The sequence below is a fragment of the Syzygium oleosum genome, unplaced genomic scaffold, assembly GCF_021117445.2.
Source record: "Syzygium oleosum isolate NSW1041296 unplaced genomic scaffold, Sole_v2.1 Sole_v2.14, whole genome shotgun sequence".
In the NCBI taxonomy this organism is placed as follows: Eukaryota; Viridiplantae; Streptophyta; class Magnoliopsida; order Myrtales; family Myrtaceae; genus Syzygium; species Syzygium oleosum.
Window position 1 is genome coordinate 3,236,134 of NW_026607498.1, and position 14,313 is coordinate 3,250,446.

The 14,313-nt window shown below is 40.5% G+C and overlaps 1 protein-coding gene and 1 pseudogene across 1 annotated transcript; both read left to right on the forward strand.

The window, feature by feature from the left end:
- Positions 1–349: 349 nt before the first annotated feature.
- On the forward strand, positions 350–2,181 carry LOC115668673 (malate dehydrogenase-like; annotated as a pseudogene).
- A 956-nt stretch (positions 2,182–3,137) lies between these two features.
- LOC115690484 (malate dehydrogenase, cytoplasmic-like) lies at positions 3,138–5,540 on the forward strand. Its single transcript, XM_030616823.2, has 7 exons — positions 3,138–3,299; positions 3,551–3,709; positions 3,808–3,983; positions 4,112–4,389; positions 4,695–4,830; positions 4,933–5,044; positions 5,298–5,540. Exons 1-7 carry the CDS (start codon positions 3,161–3,163, stop codon positions 5,390–5,392), a joined length of 1,095 nt encoding a protein of 364 aa, XP_030472683.1. The 5' UTR covers positions 3,138–3,160; the 3' UTR covers positions 5,393–5,540.
- Positions 5,541–14,313: the final 8,773 nt, after the last annotated feature.

Consider the following 14,313-nt stretch of genomic DNA (forward strand, 5'->3'; position numbering starts at 1 on the left):
TGTTCTTATGATTGCGGATGCATCATGCTAGGGCACGGACCAGGCCGAGCCATCTGCCGAGGCCTTGAACTGGGGGTCGAGATGGAATCGATCGATGCCGGCATTTCCTCTGCCCGAAGGCGAGCATGCCAAGCTGCGAGCATCGACGAGGTCACTTCGCCTGCTTACTAATTTGGGTGGCTCGTCGGTGTTGTTTCTAATGCAAATGTTGTCGAAGCTTGCGAAGGCGTCAACATAGCCGTAATGGTTGCCGCCTTGCCGGGGCATCCGAGCAAGGAAGGCATGGCGAGGAAGGATGTGATGAGAACGTACCGATCTGCAAGGCTCATGCTTCAGACCTAGGAGTGACATGCCGCTGCTGACTGCAAGGTGAGCAGCAAGTCCAGGAAATAAGAGCTTCTGTTTTGCTTCCTTTTCCCATCTCTTAACCAATTTCCACGTCAAACGCTCATTTTCTTGATCTGAAAGGCTGTTCCTGTTCAAGAAATCTCAAAACTTCGCATCTGTTAAGATCTCTAATTCGGGCAAATTGAAAGAGCAATCTGCGATATTCTTGCCTCTATGCAGAGATGCCGTAACTTTTCTTATACTTTTCTTATACTTTACTTGCACAGGTACTAGTGGCTGCCAACCTGGCGGGCCACAAACGCCCCTTGTCCTGAAAGATTTCCCTAATTTCGATCCCGTAGAAGAACGTCACATGCCTTAAGAGACCTTGAGCATAACCGAGCTCCGGTCCAAGTAGCCGAAAGGCTGCCTGTAAGCGAGGTGAAAAACGTCGTCGCTTGGGGCGACCCACTAGTCTACTCAGCATTCAGATGCTAATCATGCCACCGTGACCATCAGCAGCAGAGAGAAATCTGTCCGAGAACATGTTGCCGATGACAAGTGGTTCATCAATGGAGAACATTACTTAAATTGTTTGTCCGAAATCAAAGTAGCTCGAGACTTTCTCTTCTATTTCTTCCCCTGCTTGAACTGAAATACGAAACATGCGGCCCAACACTTGGTACTGACATTTCAAGGCACATTCATCGCAATCTCGCTCCATTATGAGCATGATTTGAATTATCCTCCTAGGTTGAACACGGATTTCAACGCTACTGTACAAGTAGCAGTGGAGGACCAAAAAAAAACCCACCCCCAATAAAAATAAAAAAAACAAAAGGATTATTTTAGAAAAAAAAAAAAAAAAAATACTTAATAATTAAAAGAAAAAAAAAAAAAAAAAAAAAAAAAATAAAAAAAAAAAAAAAATAAAAAAAAAAAAAAAAAAAAAAAAAAAATTTTTTAAAAAAATAAAAAAAAAAAAAAAACAAAAAAAAGAAGGGAAAAAAAAAAAAGAAAAAAGCCATGATGCCATCAAGGCTCGGAAGCTATCAAATGGGCTGTCTGCTGCAAGTGCCGCATGTGAATCATATACGTGTCAGGGTGCCTGGCACTCCTGAGGTCGATAACCGACATCTCGAATTTGATATCTTGTGGTATTCTTTTACTTTCCAACTGAGGAAAGATTTACGAGATTTCAGTTCATGGAACAGGGGACATGGGTTTCCATGGGAGTTTGTTCAGACGGTTCTATGGAATTCAATCTGGTCTCATTTACTCTTTCCCGGTTACATGTAAGAAAGGAGAATCATCAATTGTCCAAACTGTGTTGCAAACAAGAACCCGAACTCACTGAAGCTACGTGATCATCTACTGCAACATTGTTGCTGTCGCCCCTTATAAATCCGATTTAGAACGCATCATACCAACTATGTGGATTTGGTGATTTGTTAGCGCTGTGAGAAGTTTCTGGTGCTTAGTTCACGGACTACATTCATACCATATGAATCAGTATTAAGATGGGTCAGATTAAAAGGACCATATTAATGATATACACATGAGGTTTCATGGCCTATCATTATGTAAATATTCCTGTGAAAAGTTTAATCTTATAAAAGCAGTGAAGCTGTTTTGATATCTTTGCTGTTCAATATTATGATAGTTCCCTTCAGAAACAATCGCTCGTAATATGAAGGGCTCGAGATTGACGAGCTTTCGAGGGCAAAGATGGATGCTACAATGAATGATCTTATTGAAGAGAAGTCATTGGCCTATGCATGCCTCGCCTTATGTCCTGCATATTGATAGCAATATCATTGTTGCATAGGGAAAAATGCGGCCTTTTTTGTCCTAAACTCCGAATTGAGGCAGCTGCATAATGAAGTACTAATGTGGTGGGTTATGGTCGATGCTGGGTTCATTTATGCAGTCTTTCAAACTTATAATTCACTGGATTATTCCAAGGATTGAACTTGAACCATGAGTAACCATCTTTCAGTCCTTGCTTGAACTAACTTTGTATCCGACGTTCGAGTAAATTTCATTTGCGTAATGGTTGTTCGGGAAAGCTTTTGTGTAGCTTGGTTCTGCTTCTGAAAATGATTTACTGCTCTAATAGCGTGACGCGCAGAAACCGACACATCTCTTCCTTGACAAGACATAAGTATCAGGAGCACTTCTTTCTTTTTGCTCTGGAAGAAGAAAAATAGTGCAGTTAGGTTGTTTTCAAAGCTAGCCTGTGCGTTAATTTCTGAAGAGAAATTCATGGACATTAATTAAAATGATATGCCGAAATGGAACAAAGCAAAGACCCATTATGTTCATAAGCATGAGTTGATGTAGCATCTAGAAGCTCATCTTTTATCGCCATCCTCGATAATCGTTTGTCACCATTCCTGATCATTGTTGGTGCGAACTGACGGAAAACAGAAGAATCATTGTGAATAGTGTTTCTTAAATAGATTGTGCACTCCTAGAATAGTTGTTTTGTCTGTCATCTAGAGCTCTGGCATCAATGGCTAAACAAGCAACTTCAGTTCTAGCCCCTGGTGCTGCTGGTAATCCTCCTCTATTTTCATTTTTTTTAGATCGTACTTTAGAGAAAAAATAATTCAATACGTTTGTAGTTTACAACAAGAAAGGGTCATTTAAGTTCTTTGCTTCCCAGCTAAGACACTACTCAATTGTATTCCTTCAGGTTTCTTGTGGACCTCGTTTCTGTTTCTTGTTTCAGGCTTCTAGGAGTTGATTCCGAACAGGCACAACTAAATGATAGGACCGTTATATATATGGCATGATCCTTCAAATAAAGTGTTCTTTATCCTGACGAGAAATGGATTACGGCAAGCTCTTTGAGAAAGCTGTGGTCGTTTCGTTCTCGGTTTCTTTGTTCTGGAAGATCATCAGACATATGTGGAGTTCGATGAACGTGGAGAAGGAACCAGTGAAAGTACTGGTTACCGGTGCTGCAGGCACGTTTTTACTTCAATCGATCACCTCCATTTTCTCTTATCAGATTGGTCACTATCGGATTTAGTGCTCAGATGGTTCATCAATGTCGAATCTTGCATAATGTTCAATTACATGGATTCGTTGTTAGGGTTGAAGTTACAGTTCCATCAATTTATGAGGTCAAGATTAACAGTAATGGCATGGGTTCTCCTTTGAATTCACGCCGGTTGCCATAATTTTTAAGCGAGAGTTCCCCATTTTGCTTCCACAGGACAAATCGGCTATGCCCTCCTGCCTATGATTGCGAGGGGAGTCATGTTAGGACCCGATCAGCCTGTGATTATTCACATGCTCGATATCGAAGAAGCTGCCGAGGCTTTGAATGGCGTGAAGATGGAGCTGATCGACGGCGCCTTTCCTCTTCTCAGAGGCAAACCTCTAGAAGCCAATTGCTCATCTTATGTGGACCTGAAATTTTGTTGTAATCAGTGTCTAAATAGTCGCATTACCATTCGTGTGGTTTATCAGGTGTCATGGCCACTACGGATGTCGTCGAAGCTTGCAGAGACGTAAATATAGCTGTTATGCTGGGCGGAATGCCGCGCAAAGAAGGCATGGAGAGGAAGGATGTCATGTCTAGGAACGTCTCGATTTACAAGGCTCAAGCTTCGGCCTTGGAGCAGCATGCCGCTGATGATTGCAAGGTGAGACAGATTGGACAAATTTCACTTCTCAGGTTGAAGGAACAATGCCTCTTTTTTCCTATAGAGGAGCATAGAAAAGTTCTTGCTTTTCTCTAGTGAGATGTTTCTTTTTTACTTGTATTCGGCAGGTTCTAGTGATTGCCAACCCCGCGAACACGAATGCCCTGGTCCTGAAAGAGTTTGCTCCTTCGATCCCTGAGAAGAACATCACGTGCCTCACGAGACTCGATCACAACAGAGCGCTGGGCCAAATAGCCGAAAAGCTGAAGGTGCACGTGAGCGATGTGAAGAACGTCATCATCTGGGGAAACCACTCATCGACTCAATATCCAGATGTTAATCACGCCACCGTCGCCACCAGCAGTGGCGAGAGATCTGTCAGAGATGTCATTGCCAACGATAAATGGTAGCTCATAGTCTCGATTGATAGCGCAATTTTTTATACTATTGACCTTACAGCCTGTCATTGGGTCACATTTCTCTGCAATAAGCCTCATTCTGGTTTCCTCGGTTTATTTCTCCATGTTTTACCGATGCTTGATCAATTAGTTGAAATGCAAACAGGCCCGATATGCGAGACCGCGTCCCGCTCCTAGAACCTAATTTTGCTCCACTTTGTTAGATTTGTTGCTCACTCCAAGTGCATAGTATTCACCAAAATTGAAGAAATCTTGACGTGACTCTTTGATCTTCTGTCATCTTTTTACTTAGGCTGAATACGGAGTTCATAACTACCGTTCAACAGCGCGGCGCTGCAATCATAAAGGCTCGGAAGCTTTCGAGTGCTCTATCGGCTGCGAGCGCCGCCTGTGACCATATACGTGATTGGGTGCTCGGCACACCGAAGGTATCGATAAATTTTCGAGTGGTCAACGTGATTCGATGTCTTCAATTTATTTTGCGTATCGTTTTACGAGTTCCCTCAATCACTTGAAACTGTACGAAACAGGGAGCATGGGTCTCCATGGGAGTCTGCTCGGATGGTTCATATGGAATCCAACCAGGCCTTATCTACTCTTTCCCCGTCACATGTGAGAATGGAGAATGGTCGATCGTTCGAGGTACAGTTATCCTCACGCGAGTGCACGATTGCTCACATGACCACATTATCATACAATTCGTGATTTCGATACAGGCATTATGAGATCATGCAAAGTAAGAATCACTATATAAATATGCAGAAATCTCATCAGAGTCAGCCGCATCTTGTACTCTATCAAAGTCATGGTGATAAGTAGTCGATTGTGAGACACTGTTTTGGCAACCCGAATATGTTTAGCACTTATACAGAAACCCCTAACTTATAACGTGCAGAACTTAAGATTGATGAGTTCTCGAGGGCGAAGATGGATGCCACGGCAAATGAGCTTATCGAGGAGAAGTCGCTGGTCTATTCGTGTCTCGGCTGATTCCGCATTCTTTATGGCGCGCAATGAAGAGCGACCATCTTATGTTCTACGGTTCAGCTGCTTTGTACCATGATTAAACACGCCAAACTCCCGTTTATTGCCCGCTTCACTGAAATTAGTACGTGAAATAATTTCAAATTACAGTTGCCGCTTGCTGTCGCACTCGTCACTATTCTATGATCTTTGTTACTTAACCAGATGGACAACTGATCTTTGCTTCGTGTTCTACATCTACCGATTGTTTGATCAAACAAACCGAAGAATGAGACCGTCGTTCACGTGCAAAATTAGTTGCATCCTCCGAGATCGCAAAACCGGGCTGCGAACCCCAAATGTTTAGAGAGAGAGAGAACATGTTTATTTGTACTTACTACATAAGATCACAAACGAAAGCCACACAAACACCCTACTGATCATCAAAATGCAGATCTTGCAAAACACACAACATTTGCCATCTGCATTTCTCTGCCTACGACGTTCAAACATGAGCTAAGACACTCCCAAACCACACCCTTTTCGACTAAGACAGGACCAAGAAAGATATATAGAGAAACAACACCAGAAACCATCTGAAAGTGACTGAATCCCACCTGAACCAGCGGTTCGTACGACCGTTAAAACCCTCAAGTAAGATCTCACATGCCCAAAGTTGGGTAACATCAACATTCCTCTCTCTCTCTCTCTCTCTCTCTCTCTCTCTCTCTCTCTCTCTCTCTCTCTCTCTCTCTCTCTCTCTCTCTCTCTCTCTCTCCCTGGCTCATGGGGATTTGCCGAGGGTTGAACCCGGGAAAATGGGAGCGGCCGGAATGCACCCTCCGGGGAGCGTGCAAAACCAGGACGGCCCAAACCCCATCCCGCCGGAGAATGCAGGGCCCGGCAAGGCCCCGTCCGGGCTCGGGAAGTAGTACCCGCCGAGGCCTCCATCGATGTTCTGAGGGCGGACGACCTTGTCCTTGCTCTTCAGCGCCCGAGCTCCCTCGACACTGACGTTGCGTGCAAGAGAGAGGCTCAAGAGCAACACTAAGCAAACAAGCGACGACGACGGCAACGACGATGATCTCTTCATCTCCATAGTCGTGTCGATGTTGCAGTTTCTGAGACTAGTGAGAGAGGATTTGTGGCTTCGTGTGTGTGTGTGTGTGTTGACACGGCCCTTGTTTATATAGCAGTGAGAGATGACGTCATCAAAAATGTTATGGTTGTGGTCCTTTTTTAAGAGCAAACGAATGGACGTGGAGATCTAGGGTTTTGCGGATATTAATGAATTTAGTCTCTCAGCGAGGGCCGGCGACCATCTCCCGATTCTGGTGAAGGCCACCGGGCCCTCGCCTCTAGCTGTTGAGGGTCGCCGGCCCCCTAACGGCCAAGGCGCCGCCCCACCAACGATGGGGCGGCAGCCACAAGCGGGGAGGGCTGGCAACCAAGCCTCCCCCTTGTTTTTTTTTTCTTTTTTTTAAATAAATTTTTTTAAAATTTTTAACTAATTTAATTAAAATTTATGTTAAAATTGTTTTTAGACGAAAATACCTTTGATCAACCACAAAATTTGGCCGCCCGGCGGGATGAGACCTTTATTTGAAACTATTATAGCAACTTCAAATCCTTATTTGAGAAAATGAGGACACTTCGTGTCTTTATTTGAGACAAGATCCACTTCAAGCCCTTATTTGAGAAAATAAAGGCACTTATTTGGAATTTTCCCAAAAATGAACGAATGAAAAAAAAATTCATCGTCCACGAAAATATTTAGACATAATATGTTGTCGATAATTGAACATTTTTATCGACTAATTTCAAGCAATACAAATGATTATTTCTAGGAAAATATTTTTTCGAATCATTCATTTTTCCGTGAAACTCGAGGCCTTGATTAATCACTTCCTTGCACATCTCAAGAAACAATGAGAAGTCGCATTTGCTATTATCATTAAGCAGCCTTGTTTGGCTAATAGATGCATAAATTAACCATAGTTTTTAGGATAAGATTTAGTGTTTACTCTGCTTTTAACAATGTACTTGCATTTATCTGAAGTGGAAGGTAAAAAAAGTTCCCAAGAACCAAAAAAAGGGGACGATTGAGTCATAATCGCTTTGACAGAGTTAATAGAGTTTGAGCAATACCAAAATTGATTTACGAAATCGATTAATTAGTGATATGTCAGACTGTAAGTCATCTTTTAAACAAGAGAAAGATCATATTAAACCAAAATTTGTTATATTTTTCTCCATCTTCGACCGGAGAAATTTTCTCCAACCAAGCTTTAGTTGGTTAATGATAACGTACAAACATGGTCATGACCAACGTACAAACTTAAACTAAAAATAAATAATGGACGATAGCCATATCTTTAATTCATCGATCAAAGATCTTATTGCATTTCCTCCTGTGAAAACATGGCTCTTAATTTTCTTTTCTGCCAAATCTAACTATCATTGATTTGATAGCACCTTATTCCATAATTTTTTTTTGTTAAGATTAAAGCCATAACATCTTTATGCCACCGGTGATCCGAAAACTCAAGGTTGGCGAGCCCGTCAGTGCAGCCCTCACTAAAACGCTAGCTGCCTGAAACTCTTCGCACACGAAATATACTGAAATCAGGTGAAACTAAGGGTGAGCGGTTCCAGGTTCTATATAGGTTCTACCTAAAATCTGAAATCTACCTGTTGGAACAGGTTCCTTATTTTTTGGAACCTGAAACCTACTCTGCATACCCTATAACCTAGAACCTACCCTGTCACAAGTTCCAAGATCGGTTCCAAAGTCTACTCAGGTTCCACCTGTATTATGATTGAGTGATTGCAGCGAATCGTCACTTTAAATAACTACCACTTGCTGCTACAATCCACATAAATAATATAAAACATTAACAAAATAAAACTCTCAGTCATAAAATGGAAGCCCAAACTAGTGATTCCATATTATACACCCATCATCGAACGCCATAGAATACCGCAGGATCACACGAAGATATAGACCAAGAAAAACACAAAAACTTGTTTCAGGTTCCATCTGAAACCTGCCCGTCGAAACATGTTCCTTAATTTTTGAAACCTAGAACGAAGAACCTACCCTACATACCTTGGAACATGGAACCTACAGGTTCCCACCGGTCCGGTTCTGAAGTTGCAGGTTCTATCCTGAAACCATGCTCATCTCTAGACGACGCGGCACGAGCTGTTCAGAAATTCGCTCGTGATGTGAATAGTACTCGCGATCTCGAAAACACCCCGGCCCTCTTTACTATCTGGCCAACCACCTTGGCGGTGCGCGTGACCTCACTTGGTGGCAGAGGTTCTCATGGAAGAATCAATGTGCTGTGCGTTCGGATTTAATGGGAGCCCGACCTAACGAAAAATTTACGCAGTCCCGCGTTTTCCATATTACCGCTTGTAGTAACAATAAATGTAAAGCTACTGTCTTCTTCTTTACTACGTCTCTCCCTGATTCCGTACCTACCCCTCCCTGCTAACGTTTCCATGAAAAACTTTGACCTCCATGGAAATAGAGGGGCAGGCTAGGCTAGCCCAGCACATTGACCAACCCATCTGGTATGATAAACGAGGTAGAAATGCAGATAGCTACCGTCTCGTGATTTTTGAATTACGGGTGTGTTCGGAAATTGACCGGTCGGTTTATCTTTTGATAATCCAGAAGTATGAGCGTGAGAAATCTGACTACCTAGAGGTTCACGGTGTTAGATGTACACCCTAAAGTTACCATGTAATAGTTACATGTTAGGGATTTAAGTTGTACTTTCAATTACATTATTTATTTAATGGCAAGGACGCATTCATTCACTTGTCCAATTATTTAAATATATGAATGATTCCATAAGATCAGTTGTGACTGGATCTATTCTTGAGACGTTAAGAATATGTGTGACAGGTTCACAGTTAGACTGAATCTTTAAATTGTTCTCGGTCGATGGATCATTGAGTGGATATTAATGATCCTGTTGAGACCGGTGTGTTCATAATTTCACTAATAAGTATTGGATACTTAAGGGAATGACAAGTCACGGGTCATTGGATATTGCGATACTCGAGTTAGAACACAGGTGCTTGTATCAGACAAGTTCACTGAACGTGACATGCATAGAACGATTAGCAACATGGAAACTTTTAGCGTGGTCAATGTCTAATCGTTCGTGCTCTGGTCTTGTATGGATAATCCTTAGACCTGAGGTACAGTGTTGACTTGTATGTTGGATGGCTATGGTTCACAGGTGCGCATATTGCCGCTTCGTTGATTCATCTCTGTACTTGATGGCCATAGTTCGTTCACATACGAAGTTACACGTGTGCGCAAAATGGAATCTGTCTCCTTGTTATATGCAAGGTACAATAATGATGTCCTATGCAATCTAATCTTGACATTGCATTGAAATCCTCGGCCGGGGTTGTAACCGAGAATGAACTGTTCATGTCTCATATAAAGTGCATGTCAATTAGATTTGTGCATATGATCGAATTGGTGACTTGACAAATATTCCATGGTCTTTGTTCGATCGAGACATAGTAAGGCAGAGGGATTGAATTACACTGTAACCAAAGCTGATAGGTTCATTATGTTCTTAAAACATTCACACTGTCTGGGTAGCCATGACATATTGCTAGATGTCAATCATGGCTTGTAGAACTAGAGGTTGATCGGGACAATCAATTCTCTTGGGAGTACTAATGTGTTAGTGCAAGTCTTACTACCAGCTCAGTGATGAACCTAGGGATGTCACACACCATAACCAATTTTGGATGACGTAGTACGGAAGAGATGATATAGCAAATATGTTTGCAATCGAATTGAATCGGACTGAAATTAAATTAAATGGGATTTAATTTAATTCAATTTTTGTCATGGGCGTGTGTGCATATGATGCTCACAAAATACACATATGCTGATCATGCACTTCTATATTTGTATATACATATTTATATTTATTTATAATAAAAAAAATAGAATTGTCGCATGCACGTGGCCAGCAAGCGCTGACCATGTGCATGGCACACGGTCAACAAACGGTTGCTGACTGTGTGCATGACACACACGATCAGCAACCGTTGCTGATCGCGTGCAACGTGCACACATGCGATCAGCAACTGTTGCTGATCGCACATTTATTAATGATGCGATCAGCAACTGTTGCTGATCGCACATTATTAATGGCTCGATCAGCAACAATTGCAAAATGATGAAGAAAGCATATGCAATTAATTATGTGTTTGTAAGAGTTAAGAAAACACGTTTTCTCTCTTCTGATGCCGTGACTGAAATATCGAGAGTGCGGAGAATTATCGCCACAAGATTGCTAGCACAATTATATTGGTGATTAACCGCAAGTTCTTCCTTCCGTTCGTCATGCGATTGGTGGTGTGTCTGAACTAGAGGTCCGACGCTTGTGGGGCTTGAACTGAAGAACATCCGAACCAAAATCATTTTGGGCACTCTACGAAAGGTAATTCGTTTAACCCCTATGGTCTTTCCGATTTTTTATTGAAACGCACGAACAACGCCTTTGGAGATACATGTATAGTTATATTTTTCCGCTGCGTTTATATTTAATTTTAACTATGCATGTTCCGTAGAAAACCAACACACGGAACCTCCTGCAAGTTCAATGAACCATTTACGACCGTGTCTTTGGACTGTACAAGTGTTTCGATCAAGAGCAGGTTGCATGCATTTTGTGATATCTGAATAAGTGACCTCCAATTCTCGAGCTACAAATTGCCTGACACCCCAACCGAATGCACCGACCTTTAGAGATTAACATCCACTTATTAGTATGATTAGCATGTGCCCGGGATGCCAAGTTAACTTGATTTCGAAATAACAGAAAGAATTACTACGAAAACGAGGTGAATATGGCTGTCCACAGATGGAAACCCAGACAATTATGGAGAGGCCCGAGGACATATGGCGATGGGTAATGAGAGAGCGTTATGGCTTCATGCTTCGCTCCATATCCATTGGAACCATAACCTTGTACCATCAATGTTACCATGTGCAGTCCGGAAACACAGCAGATCATACAACTATGCACCAAAATATGGTAAAGTGAATCCACAAATAATCTACTAGGTCCCGCAGTCGACTCGAATTATTGCCGTGCACGAGAATGATCGATCTGGTGGCTCGAAGGAGCCGGGGGCTTGGAAGAGACCTGGGGTCAAATCCCCAGAACGGCAAAAAATTAGAAAAGACGCTCCGGAATTGTTGGAGAAACGTACCGTCTACATGTCTAGGATTTGTCCTTCAAGGTTAGCAAGGAAGACAAGCACAACGGCTAGATGCAATATCAAATCCCATTTTCTAGCGACTGTGATTTTCATAATTTGATTGCACTGTAGAATACTACAATGACTTTTGTAAGCAAGCATTCTTGTTGTTACAAAGGTAGAATCTTTTTTCTTTCTTTCTTTTTGGATAGGGATTAAGTGATATCCTGAATCAGTTTTCGCATACCAAATGAACTCGACCTCCATAATCCTATCAAAAGGTAGCCATCTATGCTGAGACTTAGGGATTTGCCCCGGTAGTTATGCTTGGGCTCGATGAAACCTAAGATCATTTCGAGCTATTTGAGAGGCAAAATTTCATGCGATTTTATCACGCGACCACCCCTTGGGTCTACGTATAGAGGTTCAATATCTAGTAGTAAGCAAGGTGCGCAAGTATTAGAAAAAGTACAAGCTTGTGAGTGAAACTGTCTTACTATAAGCAAAAAGATCCGAAAACTTCTTCGCCCAACAAAAGATCAACAAATTTGACTAGCAGAGAAAATCTTAAAAAAACAATAAAGTGCTGGTGTACCAAGACAAAACGCCATGTGTCGAGCATCGATTGGCTGTTAGCCCATTAACTCACACTAAATGTGTATATATATATATATATATATAAACGCTGCTTATAATGACAAGTGAGGCATTGATACTCCAGTAGTTGTGGTGCAAACTTCCAGGCCCCAAAGTTGGGAGAGGATTGAGAGTTGTTCATTTTTAAAGCATAAAAGTGTAATTTAAATTTTATTCCAAATCGATCCATTAATGTACCATTTATGAGTTTATCGTATGAAAATAAAAATTAAGCCGAGTAATTGGAATATTATGATGTTATTGTACGATGGTACGGTCGATCCTAATCTCGATGATATATGATTAAATTTTAACGAAAACATTCTTTTCAAATAGAAAGATAAAAATGTTAAAATATGAGTTAATTGATAAATGTGTTACACAAAAAATGTAGGTTTTTCACGCGTCGTGCCACATTCTAGTCTTGTGAAAAGTAGAACTGGTTGCGGAATTTGCCAAAAAAAAAATAGTAGTGTTGTAGTAGCAGTTGTAGAAGTCTACTAAGTGAAATGGATGTTTCTAAAATTGAAGACAAATAGAGCAAAACTCCACCAAACATCCCATGTTTGGTTGGTTAACTAGCATCATAGTATAGACTCAAAAGATATGCAGGCTCCGTTTCATTTGCAAAAAATAAAATTAGAAAATATTTTCCTAAAAGCGATCACTCGTATCGCTTAAAATAATCAATCAATGAAAATTTTTGACATTATCAACAACAATTAATGTCAAAATATTTTTGTAGACAATAAAAATATTTTTTATGGTTGTATTTTTGTAAGATATAAATGCGATCATCTTTAGGAAAAAAAAATTCAAATCAATCATATCCTGCGAAACAAACGGGCCCTTAATAATTCCTTCATTTCACATCTTCGTCTTTAATCAATAAACCGGAGAGAGCTTACCTTGGACTAATCCTTGTAATCATCAGTATAACAACCCTTTAGGGTGAGGACTTGGAGGCATGTAATGCAATTTAAATTTAATATCATGGCTGCTCATTATATAATCTAAATCTACATCTATAATCTATCTCTCCAATTTATTGAAACAAATACGAAAATAGATTCAACCTCAATTTTTTTTCCCGAAAGTTCCATAAAAAACCGATGGCAAAATTTAATCCTATAATGTGGGATAAAATTGTAATTGAAAAGTGAATTGAATAATAAAATTCCAAATCGTGATTCCTCGACTATTTAGCATTTTCCCCTCTAGAATTCGAATCTTTCTTGTGTGTAACTAATCTTTCATTTATTTCGTAAAGTTTTAAATTCATCTTTCAGAATATACTAGATATTTAGAAAATTATTTTCTTATTATGTACATTTGCATTTCTTTGCCATTTTGATTAGTTGGCAACATTACATGTCTTCTCTCTCGCCAAGCCACTTATTATACTCGCCCCTCTCCCATCGCCTCTATTCTCATTATTTCATTATTTCAGAGTAACTCCTTATATTTAAGAAATGCCTTTTATTTTATCATAATAACACGATATAGATGAGAGACAAAAATTCTGTTGAAATCATGCTATCCGCAATCGAAACATGATCAAGAATGTATATGAAATATGGGTCATTTCATGTCCACGATAATCGCTCCGAATCTTAATCGTTGACTTATGATTCTTTATCTTCCAATGGTACATTAAGATAAGAGTCGTCTTATTCTTCAGATTTTTCTCATACTCCATTCTAATATGGCTAAATGGACTTTGCATATGTTAGAATGGAATTGACTTGGCAAAACAGGAAAAAATGGAAGAAATTAGAAATTCCGATTTGAAAACCCAAGAAGATCGGGTCCACCAGATAACAAAATGAACTCAATCAAGGCCCGAAAGTATTGGGCCCGATTGATGGTGTTGGGTTCTTGAGATCAGTCTTCATAGTATACTTTGTGATCTTCAGCACGAGTACAGCTAACTAGGGCAAAGTCGAGACCCAATATGATATGTTCGTTTCGGGGAAAAATAGATGATTTGAAAATTATTTTATGAAAAATAATTATCTTGAAATAATTAGTTAATGAAAAATATTCCATCATCAATAACAATTTAT

Coding starts and splice junctions, on each gene's coding strand:
- LOC115690484 (XM_030616823.2), top strand. CDS start 3,161: ATGGATTACGGCAAGCTCTTTGAGAAAGCTGTGGTCGTTTCGTTCTCG. Junction 3,710..3,807: donor CGCCTTTCCTCTTCTCAGAG/GCAAACCTCTAG, acceptor GTGGTTTATCAG/GTGTCATGGCCACTACGGAT. Junction 4,390..4,694: donor GTCATTGCCAACGATAAATG/GTAGCTCATAGT, acceptor CTTTTTACTTAG/GCTGAATACGGAGTTCATAA.